This window comes from Aristolochia californica, unplaced genomic scaffold, assembly GCF_029961685.1.
Source record: "Aristolochia californica isolate CCGP_79_NKW_82.1479 unplaced genomic scaffold, dmAriCali1.0.hap1 SCAF_3, whole genome shotgun sequence".
Classification (NCBI taxonomy): Eukaryota; Viridiplantae; Streptophyta; class Magnoliopsida; order Piperales; family Aristolochiaceae; genus Aristolochia; species Aristolochia californica.
The window spans coordinates 3918988-3932405 of record NW_027181992.1 but is presented as its reverse complement, the minus strand read 5'-3'; the positions used below and the strand labels follow the sequence as shown (position 1 = coordinate 3932405).

At 41.6% G+C, this 13418-nt stretch overlaps 3 protein-coding genes and 2 pseudogenes across 3 annotated transcripts; 4 read left to right on the top strand and 1 right to left on the bottom strand.

Moving 5' to 3' along the window:
* The first annotated feature begins 129 nt into the window (after nucleotides 1-129).
* On the top strand, nucleotides 130-4485 carry LOC137960443 (uncharacterized). The gene is made up of 8 exons (XM_068808074.1): nucleotides 130-254; nucleotides 1392-1480; nucleotides 1572-1897; nucleotides 2661-2768; nucleotides 3017-3194; nucleotides 3398-3480; nucleotides 3579-3648; nucleotides 4121-4485. Exons 2-8 carry the CDS (start codon nucleotides 1429-1431, stop codon nucleotides 4243-4245), a joined length of 942 nt encoding a protein of 313 aa, XP_068664175.1. The 5' UTR covers nucleotides 130-254; nucleotides 1392-1428; the 3' UTR covers nucleotides 4246-4485.
* A 420-nt stretch (nucleotides 4486-4905) lies between these two features.
* Nucleotides 4906-6355, bottom strand: LOC137960495 (probable carboxylesterase 6; annotated as a pseudogene).
* Nucleotides 6356-8226: 1871 nt separating this feature from the next.
* On the top strand, nucleotides 8227-9482 carry LOC137959298 (cytochrome P450 CYP94D108-like). Its single transcript, XM_068806703.1, has 2 exons — nucleotides 8227-8502; nucleotides 9013-9482. Exons 1-2 carry the CDS (start codon nucleotides 8293-8295, stop codon nucleotides 9409-9411), a joined length of 609 nt encoding a protein of 202 aa, XP_068662804.1. The 5' UTR covers nucleotides 8227-8292; the 3' UTR covers nucleotides 9412-9482.
* A 104-nt stretch (nucleotides 9483-9586) lies between these two features.
* LOC137959297 (cytochrome P450 CYP94D108-like) lies at nucleotides 9587-11591 on the top strand (annotated as a pseudogene).
* A 1233-nt stretch (nucleotides 11592-12824) lies between these two features.
* Nucleotides 12825-13295, top strand: LOC137958620 (NAC domain-containing protein 1-like). Its single transcript, XM_068805694.1, has one exon. The coding sequence runs from the start codon at nucleotides 12825-12827 to the stop codon at nucleotides 13293-13295; it is 471 nt and encodes a 156-aa protein (XP_068661795.1).
* Nucleotides 13296-13418: the final 123 nt, after the last annotated feature.

Genomic DNA, 13418 nt, shown 5'->3' with positions numbered 1-13418 from the left:
CCGGCAGTGACTTGACTGATATTGCCGATTGACCCGAAGTGATATCATGATGATGTCACTATTAACGTCAAAATAAACTCTCACTCCATCTATTTCAAGTAAATAGGTGACAATCTCCGAGCACCCCCTAAGCCATTCCATTTTTCTTTCCCGCGCAAGCGACTCTGGTTTTTTATTTGCTATCTCGATCGATTTTTTCGTTACTGTGGTTGAAGATTTTGGTTCGATTCGGAGGAGGCAGAAACGACTGTCTGGTATTTTCATCCTCTATCGGGCATCTCTTTGAAATTTTAGTCGTAGCTTTTCCGTTTCAATATTTTTCGGTGGAATTATCCATTTCAGTCGCGTTGTGCGATTTTTGTGGTAATTTTACTCTCCTTCATGTCTCCCTCTGAGCAGCCATTTTCATCACTTTTCAGCCTCTGGGCATAAATGGGTTATTAGTTGTTATGGAGTGTCCACTACATGCAATAGAAGGGCAATCGTTTTAAGTTTCGCAAACAATTTATTAAGGGGGTGTTTTATTTTCTTTCCTTCGTAAATTTGGGCTGCGCTTTGGAACAATGGGCGGGGTGGGGGAGTGGGTGTTGCAGTGGAGAGAGAGAAAAGACAGGAATCTAAATATGAAGGAGAAAGCCATCGGCGGCAATTTGTGTGGGCTAGACTGGCGGGCGGTAGCAGTTAGAGGATAGCACACGAGGAAGAGGAAGAAGAAGCACTGGTGGTTGGTTCTGGGCTGATGGAACCTGTCGTATGGCTTGATTTGTAATTGCTGATGTCGGAGGGGGAGATGGAGGGAGGGAGAAAGTCGAACTACGATTCTTTCATTTGGAAAGGAATTTTATTTCTCCTCAGGAACTCCAGTTTTTTCTCCAAACCCTTATTTTATTTGACAATTATTGATTCTCACATTTCCACTCTGAGCACCCTAAGTGGTTGTAAATGCTTTAGCTTGTTTTATTATTGTTTTGGTAGATGAATTCTCTTTTACAATTTGGTTTGGTTGTGCTTGTAATATTTTTCTTTGCAAACACATATCAGAGTTTTTGGACGTGTATAGGATATCCTTTAGCAAAGAACATTTTTTTTGTTCAGAGTGAAGTTAGCCAATCAAGACTTATATGTGTTTCCTGGTGAACCTGGTGATTAGGCATCACAGATTAGGAGTTACTGGGTCAAGGACAGAAGCTGATCACACACACACAACCTCTGTTTTAACCTTTCTGCTGATTGTGAAATATGACGCATTGAGATATAATTATCATGTTAATGCATTCATGGGTTTAGCTATAAAGTTCTTAAACCTTTGGCCAAATCATTAGTGCTTTTTCTAGTTTTCAAATAACAGGTTTCTCTGCTATTGCTCAATCAATCATGAATTGGATGTGCAGGATTGTTTAAAGTTTCGGGGGCAAAAGACTGAGGGATATGAAATTCAAAGCCTTTCTTACTGACAATGGTGTCAATCTCCTGGAAAAGAGTGAGTCTCTTTTTAATGGATAAAGTTCTCCAGCTAATCACTGTTTCACGTAATTATTACTTTATGTTATTCACAAGTTAGCATTTGCCAGGGTTTGTACCCTCATTGGACAAGATTGGCAGAATATGTCTCATGTACCTGACTCGGGACCATGTATTCTTTCTGCACAACCTTCTTAATTCAGATGGAATTCAATCCATTGCCCAGTTCAGAAAGGAAGCTCTCTTTGAAGAGTACAGGATCTCTAGCCAAAATGACGATCGCATAGCTTTCACGATAGACCTGGGTCTTCTCCATCGTGCCCTTAGAAGCAGCGTTAGCATTGAAGGTGGGGAAAGGCTTCAAATTAAGCTTGTCAAGAAGCTCCCAGCTGGTGGTTCTAACTTACCTATGCCGTTTCTCACCTTTGAAACTAAAGTAGGTTCTTTAAGATCCAATGGAACATTACTGACATCAAGAGGAAATCTTGGTTTTTATTTTTCTCTTTTGATTTTGTTAGTGGGAATAATCCCAACATGAAGAAAATTCTTATAATTAATAGTTGGGAAAATGCCTCTTTACTTCAGTTAGTCATTTTGGGTTGGACCTAGACCTGCCTTTATAATATTAAAGCATTATTGTAAATCATGATGCTCCCTTACATTCTCATTCAATTGGAATTTTGTAGCATTTGTCTCCTTTTTTAATATGGAGTTCTGTGGAAGAGGTTTATGAAGTTTTAAGACATCTTCGAAATAGTTACTTGAAATAATTCAGGAGTATTATAGGTAAAGTTTCTTTAAGCACTTGCTCTACTGCTTGTTCAGAAGAGGTGCAATGGTAAAGTGCTTTAAAAAATTTATTCATATAATTAAATGTACAGTGTTGTGCATTCATTCTTCTTTGTTTCATTTTTTTTAACTTCTGATGGCTGGTGTGCTATGTACTCAGTGTAATCCTATTAGAATCTGAATTTTTGTTTAATAAATGTCAGCTTATGTAACAATCTCAACTATATTTTCATTTTTTTTTTTTAGTTTCTGGAAGTGTGATCTTTGATACTAACTGTTGTCATCAGCAATTAGGTTTGACATCAACTCTCATATTGTTGGAGATAGTATGGTCTTAGATACCAATTATCTTACTGGTCCCAATGATAAATGTTTCTAACATTGCAGAATGATATTGAATCTTATGACAGGGTTACAAATCAGCATTGATCCAAGATGTGCCTATATCAAAGCCATTGTCTAGAACTGATGTTGTAGAACTTCAAGCTACTCTTGACACCGTCCAGGATCTTCCCCAGGTCCCCTTACCATCTCTCTGCTATTCTTTTTTCTTCTCTTGGCTGTTTGTCTTCATGTCAATAATGACATCCAAGTCAGATCCATGTCTCATGTAATTTTCTCTTTTCAAACAATTTTGTGTAACCTACGAGAAGTAAAACAATGTTTTGTTTTGGTAACTTTGTCAGCTTGGTAATCTTGGCAATCAGACGTCTCCTTCATTTATCCTGTTGGGTTTTGCAGCTTACAGTTTTTCTATCTGCAACAGACTCTGGTTCAGGTTCCTGATCTTATTCAGTTGCAGCATCAAGTTGATCGCCTGAAGCACATTGGAGACTTACTTGATGTTTCCATCACACAGTATGGAGATCTGCATTTACGTGTATCCACCACTCTTGCCACTGTTGGGTTCGAGTTTTGCAAATTGAGAGTTCTTGGAGTTCAAGGTTAGGATGTTGCTAATTCTGTCATATCTGGTGGTTTTGGTATTGGTTATGGTTTCTTGATTTGCAGAATCGAAGATATCTTTTTCATTAACTAAAGATGCATCTGTTCCAAAACTTATTAATCCATAGAAATTATTGATTAATTCATGTCATCCCATGTTCTACTTAGTAGTTGTGAATTATCTTTTTTTGTTCTTTTGTAGCAAACATTCCAGCCGACACTGAAGGCTTGAGTGCTCGAACTCGAACTGAAATGGCAATACAAAGGGGAGAAGCTCAATCTGTGGTTTGTCTTTCTGCTTTCATATTTTCTGTCTTACTGTCTGCACCTTGATAATATGAAAGTTGAAGTTCAATACCATTTTACCCTTACAAAATGGACAGCAAGTCAGCGTCAAACACTTCTTGAAGAGCCTTCATTGTCACTTGACAAAGCCAAATGCTGCTTTCTATGGTATGTAGCTCTCTTTAGTGGGCATGTTAAAATCATTAGAGATGTTATGCTATTTGTTGAGTTGATTGGGCATTTTGTTCAATGGCCATATGGGAGGTGAAGTAGTGGGCTCGTTCTCTGAATGTATGCCTATTATTTTATTGAGGGGTCTAATAAGGATGCTTCACATTGATCTAGGGGGTTCTAGTAATCTTGATAGACTTATGGTAGACTTATGGTAGGCTTGAAGCCGAAACTGGGTTCAGGCTTAATCAGTTTTCTGTGGTCTAGTCTTCAGCAAATACTGAGGAAGCCAGTTACATGCTTCCAGATCTTGATGACCACTTGTATGGAACGTCGTCGCATGACTGTGAATCGCTAAACAAAACATGTGTGCGGTTACTTGAGAGCCTGCCCGAGTCTTATATGCTCCATATTTGGGAATTTTGTTCAGTGAACTGAACTGCTCTCATCAATCTTGGTGCCCATACAGGTATAGCTCCTCAAGGTGCTTGCTTGACAGCCATTTTCCAGTTCTTCATCCCCGGCACTCAACAGACAGATAGATCCATCAGCTTACACTGCCGACTTCCTGTACTTGACACTGGTTCTGGGTGATTCAAGTCGGCTACTTGTTTGTCACATGCAAGAAGCATCTTTCAAGGCCAAAGATGAGCTCTTTCAATATTAAAGAGTCTATTTCAATATGAATTTTAAATTTTTTTGGGAATATCAATGGGTATGTGTGAGAGTTTGCATCTTCTGACTAACTAGGGAAGTTCTCTGCTTCTCTTCTCCCTGGCTACCTCCACATCTTATTTTGTAAGAAATACAACAAATGCTTCTTCATTACGTAGAAAATCGTACAGTAAACTTATAAAAATATTTATATAGATTTATTGGACTCATTTTAAGATTTCGTTGGCAAATTTTTTATGATAACAAAGACTTAATCACTTATTATGTGCATTAATATGTTTTACGATAGCACAAAACTCTAAAAGAAAATTTCTAGTGTACACGGAATAAGTGTTTCTAGTGTACACGAAGTCGACAATTCTAATACCAAGTGCGAAGTTGAAGTTCATATATATGATTGACATGATCTTCATGTTAGAGATGAACATGAACTTAAAAAACAACTCTAATACCAAGTGTGAAGTTGAAGTTCATATATATGATTGATATGATCTTCGTGTTAGAGATGAACATGAACTTCAAAAATCCTTTGGTTGACTAACCCTTTGGAAACTCAAGATTCAGAATTCAGACCAACTAAAAGGTTACCTCCTCGTATTGGGGCAATGTAAAAGTTTTGTAATCGAAGATGCACAGGAAGTGCAGGTTTCCTGGTCATCTTCCCCTGTCACTACAAGCTCCAGTAATAGCATCTGCAGTCGATGAAGACAACAGGTTATTATTCAAGTATGCAAGCTCCTGTTCACCTCTTCAGTGTTTTCTGATGAATTCAGAAATGGCAGCAATAAGCAACTCCGTTTGCTCCGCCGTGTGCGGGTCGGAGTCGACGGCCACTTTGTTCAAGTAGAAGCAGTGCCCGAGACCGGGGCTGTATAGCACTTCCACCATCTTTCCCGCCTTCTTCATCGCCTCCACGTACTCCATCTGCGTGTCGTACATAAGATCCTGCTCGGCGATCGGAACGAGGAACGAGGAACGGCGGCAGGTCCTGCTCCCCGAGGGCCGGAGCCCGGGGTCCCATTGGATTACGTGATGAGGTGATCCTTCGAGCTCCCCACCGGCAGTGCCAGTGCCAAGAGCTTGTCCAGCATCGCCAGGGTCAGAAACGGCGACTCGTTTTCTAACCGGAGCTCTGATTTGCTCCTCTCGTCGCTTACGAATCCCCCGTGGATTGGAATCCCGCCGGCGATTCTCAGCGGCGATAATTCTTCCGACACGGCGCGTGCGGCGACGTGGTGGACAATGTTTCCGCCAGCGGAGTCGGCGATGAGGAAAACTCGAGAGAGGTCGCCGTGCGCTTGCAGTCAGGTTTCGGAGACGTCCACACGGGCTATGGAGCTGAGCCAGCAGAGGGATGCGTACGCATCCTCGCACGCCGCGGGGAGGCGGTGCTCCGGCGCTCGGTGGAGGAAGACCGAGACGCAGAGAGCTCGAGCTGATTGCACCAACCTAGAGTAGAACACGTAGTACATGAACAATTCCGCCTGGCTGATACAGAAGCCACCGCCGTGGTAGTGGAGGATCACCGGAAGCTTGGGCGTCTCGCCGTCTTTCCCCTCGGGGAGATAGATACGAACAGAGAGGCCGGACTTGGAGTCGATTACAACATCGCGAGTGGCAATGCCGTCGATGAATTCTTCCGAAGCGGTGACGGGTTCGACAAGGAACTTCATCTCCGGCGTGTTGAAGGTACTGCCTAAAAAAATTGATCCTCAATCAATTAAGGATTATAAAACTGATTTTCAATTAATTAAGGATCATTGTTTAGGGTCTTCCATCACATGAGCTAATTAAGCTCAACCACAGTAGCTAATTAGGTTTAGAAATCCAATATTTTGTAATCAATTATAAATCACTGTAATTAAGGATATCACTCCTATAAATTAATAAAAATATGGCACCCCAATGTATGGTAAATTTTAAATCATTCTTCTCACGGCGGTCCGGTCCATGTGCGATCGACGGAGCCGTCGTCATAGATGCGGAGCCAGCCGGAGACCTCGTCGACGACTTTCGTCCCATACACCATGATTTTTTTTTTCACCAAAACTCAGAACCGAGCGACTGCTGCTTCCCCTCTTCCATTTTATAGACTATCAAACTTCTTCGGTAACTTCCAGAAAAACTGAACTTAGCGATGAAAAACAGAAAAGAAGAAGAAAACGACAAAGGCAATAACACTCACTTATTTACGTAATCAAATGACACATCGTAAGCACGTTATCCTCACACATCATCTATCACTTTATTAACGCCCTCCATGTCTCGTTTTCTCCCAGGATAGATTAAGGTTATTTTGTAATTATTTTTTTAAAAAAATATTAATTTATGGTTTTAAAAACTCTTACACATTTCATTTCATTACCTTCATTTTAATATAATAATATTTTTTATAATTATTATTTATTTCAATTTTTAATATAATTAATATTTTATTTTACTTTAATATATTACATAATTTAATAATTCTTATTTCTTGGTACAAATATTCTACCTACTTTTTTGTAATAACAAAACATAAAATTCGTTTATTAATTAATTTTAAAAAATATTTTTACCTATTTAACACCTTTTATAATTGATTTTAATTTTTAAAAAAATTTAAAATTATTTTAAAGTTTAAAAATCCTATTTATGTACACATTTTATTAAATTATATTTTAAAACAATCATTTATTCTTTAAAATTTTTAATTTTTAAAAAAAAATTAAATTATCTTTTTAAAATAAATTAATTAATTTAAAAAAATAATTAAATATTTCATTTAAATTTTCTGATTTTTTTTAAAAGGGGGGGGTGTGGCGTGATAACGTGGTACCACGTAATAGTCAAGTTTACGTGTCACCTTTGAATGTACATATGTGAAGTTTACAGGTTAAAGTTGGTTATTCGTGCGATTAAGTTTGTTATTTGTGTTATTATGTAAAAAAAAGGATAATATCTTAAAATTCTTTAATAATTAAATAAAAAAGAAATTGACTTCTCCCGAACCAGAAATAATATTTTTTCGGCCACTTACCTCAGAATTCTTAAATCCTTCCTTCCAGTTTCAGTTCTTGCTCTCGCAGAAGGTGGTACAAAAAACAGTTCAGAAGCCACGGCCTCCAATTCCTCATTGAGCAACTTGATGGTGAAACGGGCGACACCCAAACGTGAACATCGGGCTTTTTTCTGGAAACGGGGGGGGAGCCATCCATGCTTTGCTTCTCCTGGTAAAGCAAAGCACCGAAATAACTCCGGATCGAGACAACATTTTCCCAGATCATTAGCATCGAGTAGTGGTCCAGGGATGCCGGTGGCCATGGACTAACTTTCAGAGATTTTCGACGACACAGGCGATTGGTCGCTCAACCCCATTAAAAGGCATGTGTTTCCACGAATTTTAACTTCCTGTAGCGAAACATGGATGGTTACGGGAACCAAAGTTTATTTCACTGCTTGTGCTGTCAATCATGGCAGAAGAAGAACTGAAGAACGATACAAGTTACAGAGACTATTAACTGATCAATTCCCCAGTCACATCCTAATCGCCGAGACTGCAAATATTCCACGGAGAAGAACAAAATGTGGTTTTAACTTTAAGCTTCTGCTTTTTAGGAAACGGTTCTTCTTAACAGTAACTCCAACAGGGACATGGCAGCAGAAGAAGGATTCAGAAAGTCGATTATTAAATCAATTATGATGAGGGGCACAGCAAAATCTTCAGTTAGAATAAGAAATTGGCTGAACAACATGGAGCTCTCCGGCCTCTTCCAATCTCTCTTCTTCTTCCTTTATCTTTCTATATCTCCTCTGTCTTCTTCCACGACCGGAAGCAATGGTGGAAGAAAAAACAAAAGCATAGGAGAGACAAAAGAAAAGGAATTTTTTTAATATAATTACTTTCTCTGTATACAAAGTTTGAGTATATGAGTATTTATATTCTAGCCGGATTTTTTCAAAAACCGTCACCGGTTTCTGGATTGGATGACGGAGATCCTCATCCTGCAGCCGACCAACTCGCTCATGCTGCAACGCGCTGGAGATTCGGACGGGATCATCCCCGCTAATACGATGAACATCGAACACATGCTCAAGACTAATTTTGAGAATTACCCGAAAGGAAACGGGTTCGCCTCTATGTTGCAAAATTTCCTTGGTCAGGGCATCTTCATTTCTGATGGAGAGCAGTGGAAGGTACACAATTCCTTTCTTCTTCACAATAGTTCTTTTATTTTTTTCTTTTTTAAACAAATTAGAATCCGATAAACGATTCTTGATCGTGATCAGACATGCATCTTGAGCAGAAGACGGGAAAATTTCTTGTCTATATGTGACCGTGTTTACCTGTTAGGATGATGACGGTCAGCAGCTGATAGTACCGTTTTCCGTTCTGCTGAATCGAGCGTGCCGAGTACTGTAAAGTGCACCGATACTGATCAATCTTTCGTTCGAGATGACGAGCTGAGATGCTTAGCCACTGCTGACTGTTTTTTTTTTTTTTCGGCAGAGAGTTCTGATTATTCTTTTTTGGCAGATATGCTGATTAAACAAAAATACTGCTTCTCGATTCTCCATTTCCATTTCCTCTTTCCAAATCAGTGGAACAAATTGTCCACAAAATCTGAATGAATTATTAGTGATAGATTTCTCATCTGGGAAAGTTAAATTACTATCTTTTTCACTGTATTCATCTGCTTCATTCAGGCACAACGGAAAACAGCAAGTTTCGAATTCAACACAAAATCGCTCAGAAATTTCGTCATGGACGCCGTCCTCTTCGAGGTCGCCGAAAGGCTAGTCCCGCTGCTGGAGCGGGCTGCCGGCAATCAGAAGATCTTGGACCTGCAAGACATTCTCGAGCGCTTCGCCTTCGATAACGTCTGCAAGCTAGCTTTCAATGAAGACCCCGGGTGCCTCGCGGGCGACGGTGCGTCTCGTTCCGGCTTCGTTCACGCCTTCGACGATGCAGCCAATATCAGCGCCGCCAGATTCATGTACACTTTCCCGATATTATGGAAAATCAAGAAGTTTCTGAACGTAGGATCCGAGCGTCGGCTGAGGGAACCATCTACACGCGCCCAGCAAGATGATGGCGAGCTATAGTGACTCGGGGGATATGATCGTGAGCTTCATACTCGCAGGCCGAGACACGACTTCCTCCGGCCTCAGCTGGTTCTTCGGGTTGGTTTATCCAAGTCAGGTTGATTTTTTTTTTCTTCTGAATCTAGAAGTGCGACTCGGCTGAGGCAGAGGGTCAATTACGGAGGGCGGCGTGACGAAGGTAGAAATTTGTCGTAGTTGCCAAAAAAACCACAAAGGGCCCATCATCGCCTTCCAAGCTATGAGGTGGGTGGAGCCGTCTCACGCTATAAATATCAGCGCCCTCCACCGCGCCAGAAGAAATAAAACCATGGAGCTCTTCGCTTATATCCTCTGTGCCTTGCCACTCTTTTTGTGGCTCATTTCCTACTTCTTCATCGGCCAGCCTTCGAGGAAAGAAAAGTCATACGGTTTGAAAACGTATCCCCTTGTAGGAAACCTGCCGGAATTTCTCAAAAACCGTCACCGTTTCCTGGACTGGATGACTGAAGTGATAGGCAGACAACCTTCCTACACTCTACTGTTCCGTCGCCCCGGAAAAACGCCTGATGTTATCACAGCTAATCCGATGAACATCGAACACACCCTCAAGACCAATTTCCAGAACTAAATCAAAGGATATCGATCTATCTCTGTTGTGGAAGATTTCCTCGGTCAGGGGATCTTTAACTCCGACGGTGAGCTCTGGAAGGTACTTTCCAGTATGGAATTTTAGCTGTTCTTTCAATTAGATGCTTAGATTGGATTTTACCGTGTCTGCTTCGACTTCATAGTGCTTGACGATAACAATTGAAGTAGATTCTACCCCGTCTGTTTCCGTTAATTGAGTTCTTTGATTGACGATAAGACATTAAGCACTGGATGGAACTGAAAATTAAATTAGTGAAACGGATCTCGGAGTATTGGTCATCATTCGTTTTTCTTTTTAACATATTTCTCCTTCTCCTGCCGGTATGGCAGGTCCAACGGAAAACTGCCAGTTTTGAATTCAACACCAAATCGCTCCGGAATTTCGTGATGGATGCGGTCCGATACGAAATCAGTGACCGGCTGCTTCCGCTGTTAACCGTAGTTGCCGAAGACCAAACGAGTGTCGATCTGCAAGATGTTCTGGAACGCTTCGCTTTCGACAATGTTTGCAAGGTTGCCTTCAACGAGGACCCAGGTTGCCTCGCAGCTGACAATGCCTCATCGGAATCCGGCGTCAGGCAGGAATTCGCCCGCGCGTTCGACCTAGCTTGCAGCCTCATCGCGGGACGTTTCCGGTACACTATCCCATTTTTGTGGAAAATCAAGAAGTTCCTGAACGTTGGATCGGAACGGAGGCTGAAAGAATCCATATCTATCGTTCATGACTTCGCCGTCAATATCATTCGTTCCCGGAAAGAAAAGATGGAGAAGGAAAACTCTGCTCTCACTGAAGATCTCCTCTCTAGATATATGGCGAGCTACTACACCTCCGAGGAATTTCTGCGAGATATCATAGTGAGCTTCATCCTGGCAGGACGAGACACGACTTCTTCTTCCCTCGCCTGGTTCTTCTGGCTCTTATCGACGAGACCCGATGTGGAGAGAAAGATTCTCGAGGAGGTCAAAGCCGTCCGGTCCCGTCATCCAGACACCGGCGAAACGTTTAGTTACGATGAATTACGAGAGATGAACTACCTCCATGCCGCATTATCGGAGTCAATGAGGCTCTACCCGCCCGTTGTTATCAACTCCAGGACGGCTTTGGAAGACGACATACTGCCCGATGGGACCGTCGTCCGGAAGGGATGGGAGGTCACGTACAATGCCTACTCAATGGGAAGAATGGAGTGAGTGTGGGGGCCGGACTGCCGGGACTTCGTGCCGGATAGGTGGCTGGAGAAGGGAGTGTTCAGGCCTGAAAGCCCGTCCAAGTATCCGATGTTTCACGCGGGACCGCGAATGTGTCTAGGGAAGGAGATGGCGTATATACAGATGAAGTCGATAGCAGCTTGCGTGCTGGAGAGGTTTGAGATTGAGGCCCTTGATAAGGAGAATCGTCCCCAGCCGCTTCTGTCCTTGACAATGAGGATAAGAGATGGGTTGCCGGTGCGGGTGCGGAAGAGACCTTGAACCGGATTCAACAACAGGTCGCAGTATCAAAGCTTACATTCTGTAACAATGTTTCAAAATAAGATAGGTTTTTATGTTTATGCTGGTTTAGCTGTTGTGAGCATTTGTTTAATGGAAAGTAAATTTTACTACCACCCTCCTCTCATCACGGGGGACCCTGTGACCCATAAAAATGGTGGGAAAGCGACAGCCCCTCCCCCTTTCTAGTCGCAGTAGGGGAGGAAACCCCTACATTGGCTGTCATTGTTTAACAATAACAACGCCATGAACTCCACCTCTTTGTCCAGCAAGGTGACAAGGTTTGTGGCTTCTCCTATTACAAACTAAATAGTCTAATGCTACGAGCAAGGAAATCATCACCAAGCTCCAATTTCAATTTCTAAGTTCTCCAAAAATAAGATTTTTTGAAGGAATGTGAAGGAAAATTAGATAAAGTATCCTCGTGTTTAAACTAACATTCTATTATCAAAACCATACCTTGGAAGTTTTCTCAATAAGTAGGATCTCGGAGCTGGTTTTCGTATGAGTAACGATTTTCTCGAGCAAAACACGGTTAACAAAAGGAATCAATAGCTTCGTCATAGTGCAAGCAAGTTGGATGTCCAAGGCAAGAGAGCTGATGGAGCTCGCCGTGATTGGTCGTTGATTCTGGTGGAGATTATATACAGTCCTTGATCCAACTGATTTGGAAACAAAAAAATACGCGTTAGAATCCTTACTTCTTTATGTTTCATAATTTAACCTGATTAAACACGGTGAAAAAAATATATAAATTCAGACTAAGTAGAGTCAGAGAAGGAATCAATCGCTTTGACATAGTGCAAGCGAGTTGGATGTCGAAGGCAAGAGAGCTTATGGAGCTCGCCACGACTGGCCATTTATTACGGTGGAGATCTGGCAGATATACAGAATCCAACAGATTTGGAAACAGCAAATACTAGTCGGACTCTGTTGAGAATTTAATATCGACAGGGCCGATCCCTCTTATATTCATGTTGCGCCTTCACTATGGCCTCGAGGTTTTAGCGCAACTGGTTTTTAATGTAGTATCAGAGCAAGGTAGGTCCCGAGTTCGAATATGGTATCAGAGCACAAATGGCAACGTGCGGGGGAATGTTGAGAATTTAATATAATATCGATCGGGTTGATCCCTCTTATATTCATGTTCCGCCTTCACTATGGCCTCGAGGTTTTAGCGCAACTGGTTTTCAATAGACTCCTTAATTCTTTATGTTTCCTAATTTAACCTGATTAAAAGCTGTTAAAAAAATTATAAATTCGGACCGAGTAGTCTAACTCTACACTTTACTCAACAAATGACAAAGGGAAGACAAGCGAGAGGTGCAACGCCATTGCGGCTGCCACCACAGGCACCCCCATTGCCACCGGAGCAACAGCAGCCAATACTAGTGCCAATTGGGTTCCAATTCAACCCAACTGATTTGGAATTAGTGACTTATTACCTTAGAAAAAAACTGATCGGGGAAGACTTCCCTTTGAGTCGTATTATCATCCACGAGGTTAACGTCTACGGCTATCATATGGTGACCTTAGCACAGACCTACCCACGTGCCAACGATAATGAATGGTATTTCTTCACACCTAGAGAGTGTAAACATGTCAATGGAATCTGCCCCAATCGAATGGTCGTGAACGGTTTCTGGAAGGCCACCGGCTCCTTGTTCAAGATTGTGCACCAGGGTCAAGTTGTCGACAGTAAGAGGACACTCGTCTTCTTCGAGAGAGAGTCTAAGCACGGGATTAAGATGAACTGGATTATGCACTAGTACGTCGACATTAAAGATGATCAAACCAAGATCTTCCATTATTGGGTTTGTTGCAGAATTTACTACAATGGAAAACAGCTTACTCATCACTTTGATCAGCTTCTTTCTTGTGTTGATACCCAG

Excerpts from the sequence above, each read along its gene's own strand:
- LOC137960443 (XM_068808074.1), top strand. The coding sequence starts at position 1,429 with ATGAAATTCAAAGCCTTTCTTACTGACAATGGTGTCAATCTCCTGGAA. Across the intron at positions 3,195-3,397 it reads GAGAGTTCTTGGAGTTCAAG|CAAACATTCCAGCCGACACT; the intron begins GTTAGGATGTTG and ends GTTCTTTTGTAG. Across the intron at positions 3,649-4,120 it reads GCCAAATGCTGCTTTCTATG|GTATAGCTCCTCAAGGTGCT; the intron begins GTATGTAGCTCT and ends GTGCCCATACAG.
- LOC137959298 (XM_068806703.1), top strand. The coding sequence starts at position 8,293 with ATGACGGAGATCCTCATCCTGCAGCCGACCAACTCGCTCATGCTGCAA. Across the intron at positions 8,503-9,012 it reads CTGATGGAGAGCAGTGGAAG|GCACAACGGAAAACAGCAAG; the intron begins GTACACAATTCC and ends TGCTTCATTCAG.
- LOC137958620 (XM_068805694.1), top strand. The coding sequence starts at position 12,825 with ATGACAAAGGGAAGACAAGCGAGAGGTGCAACGCCATTGCGGCTGCCA.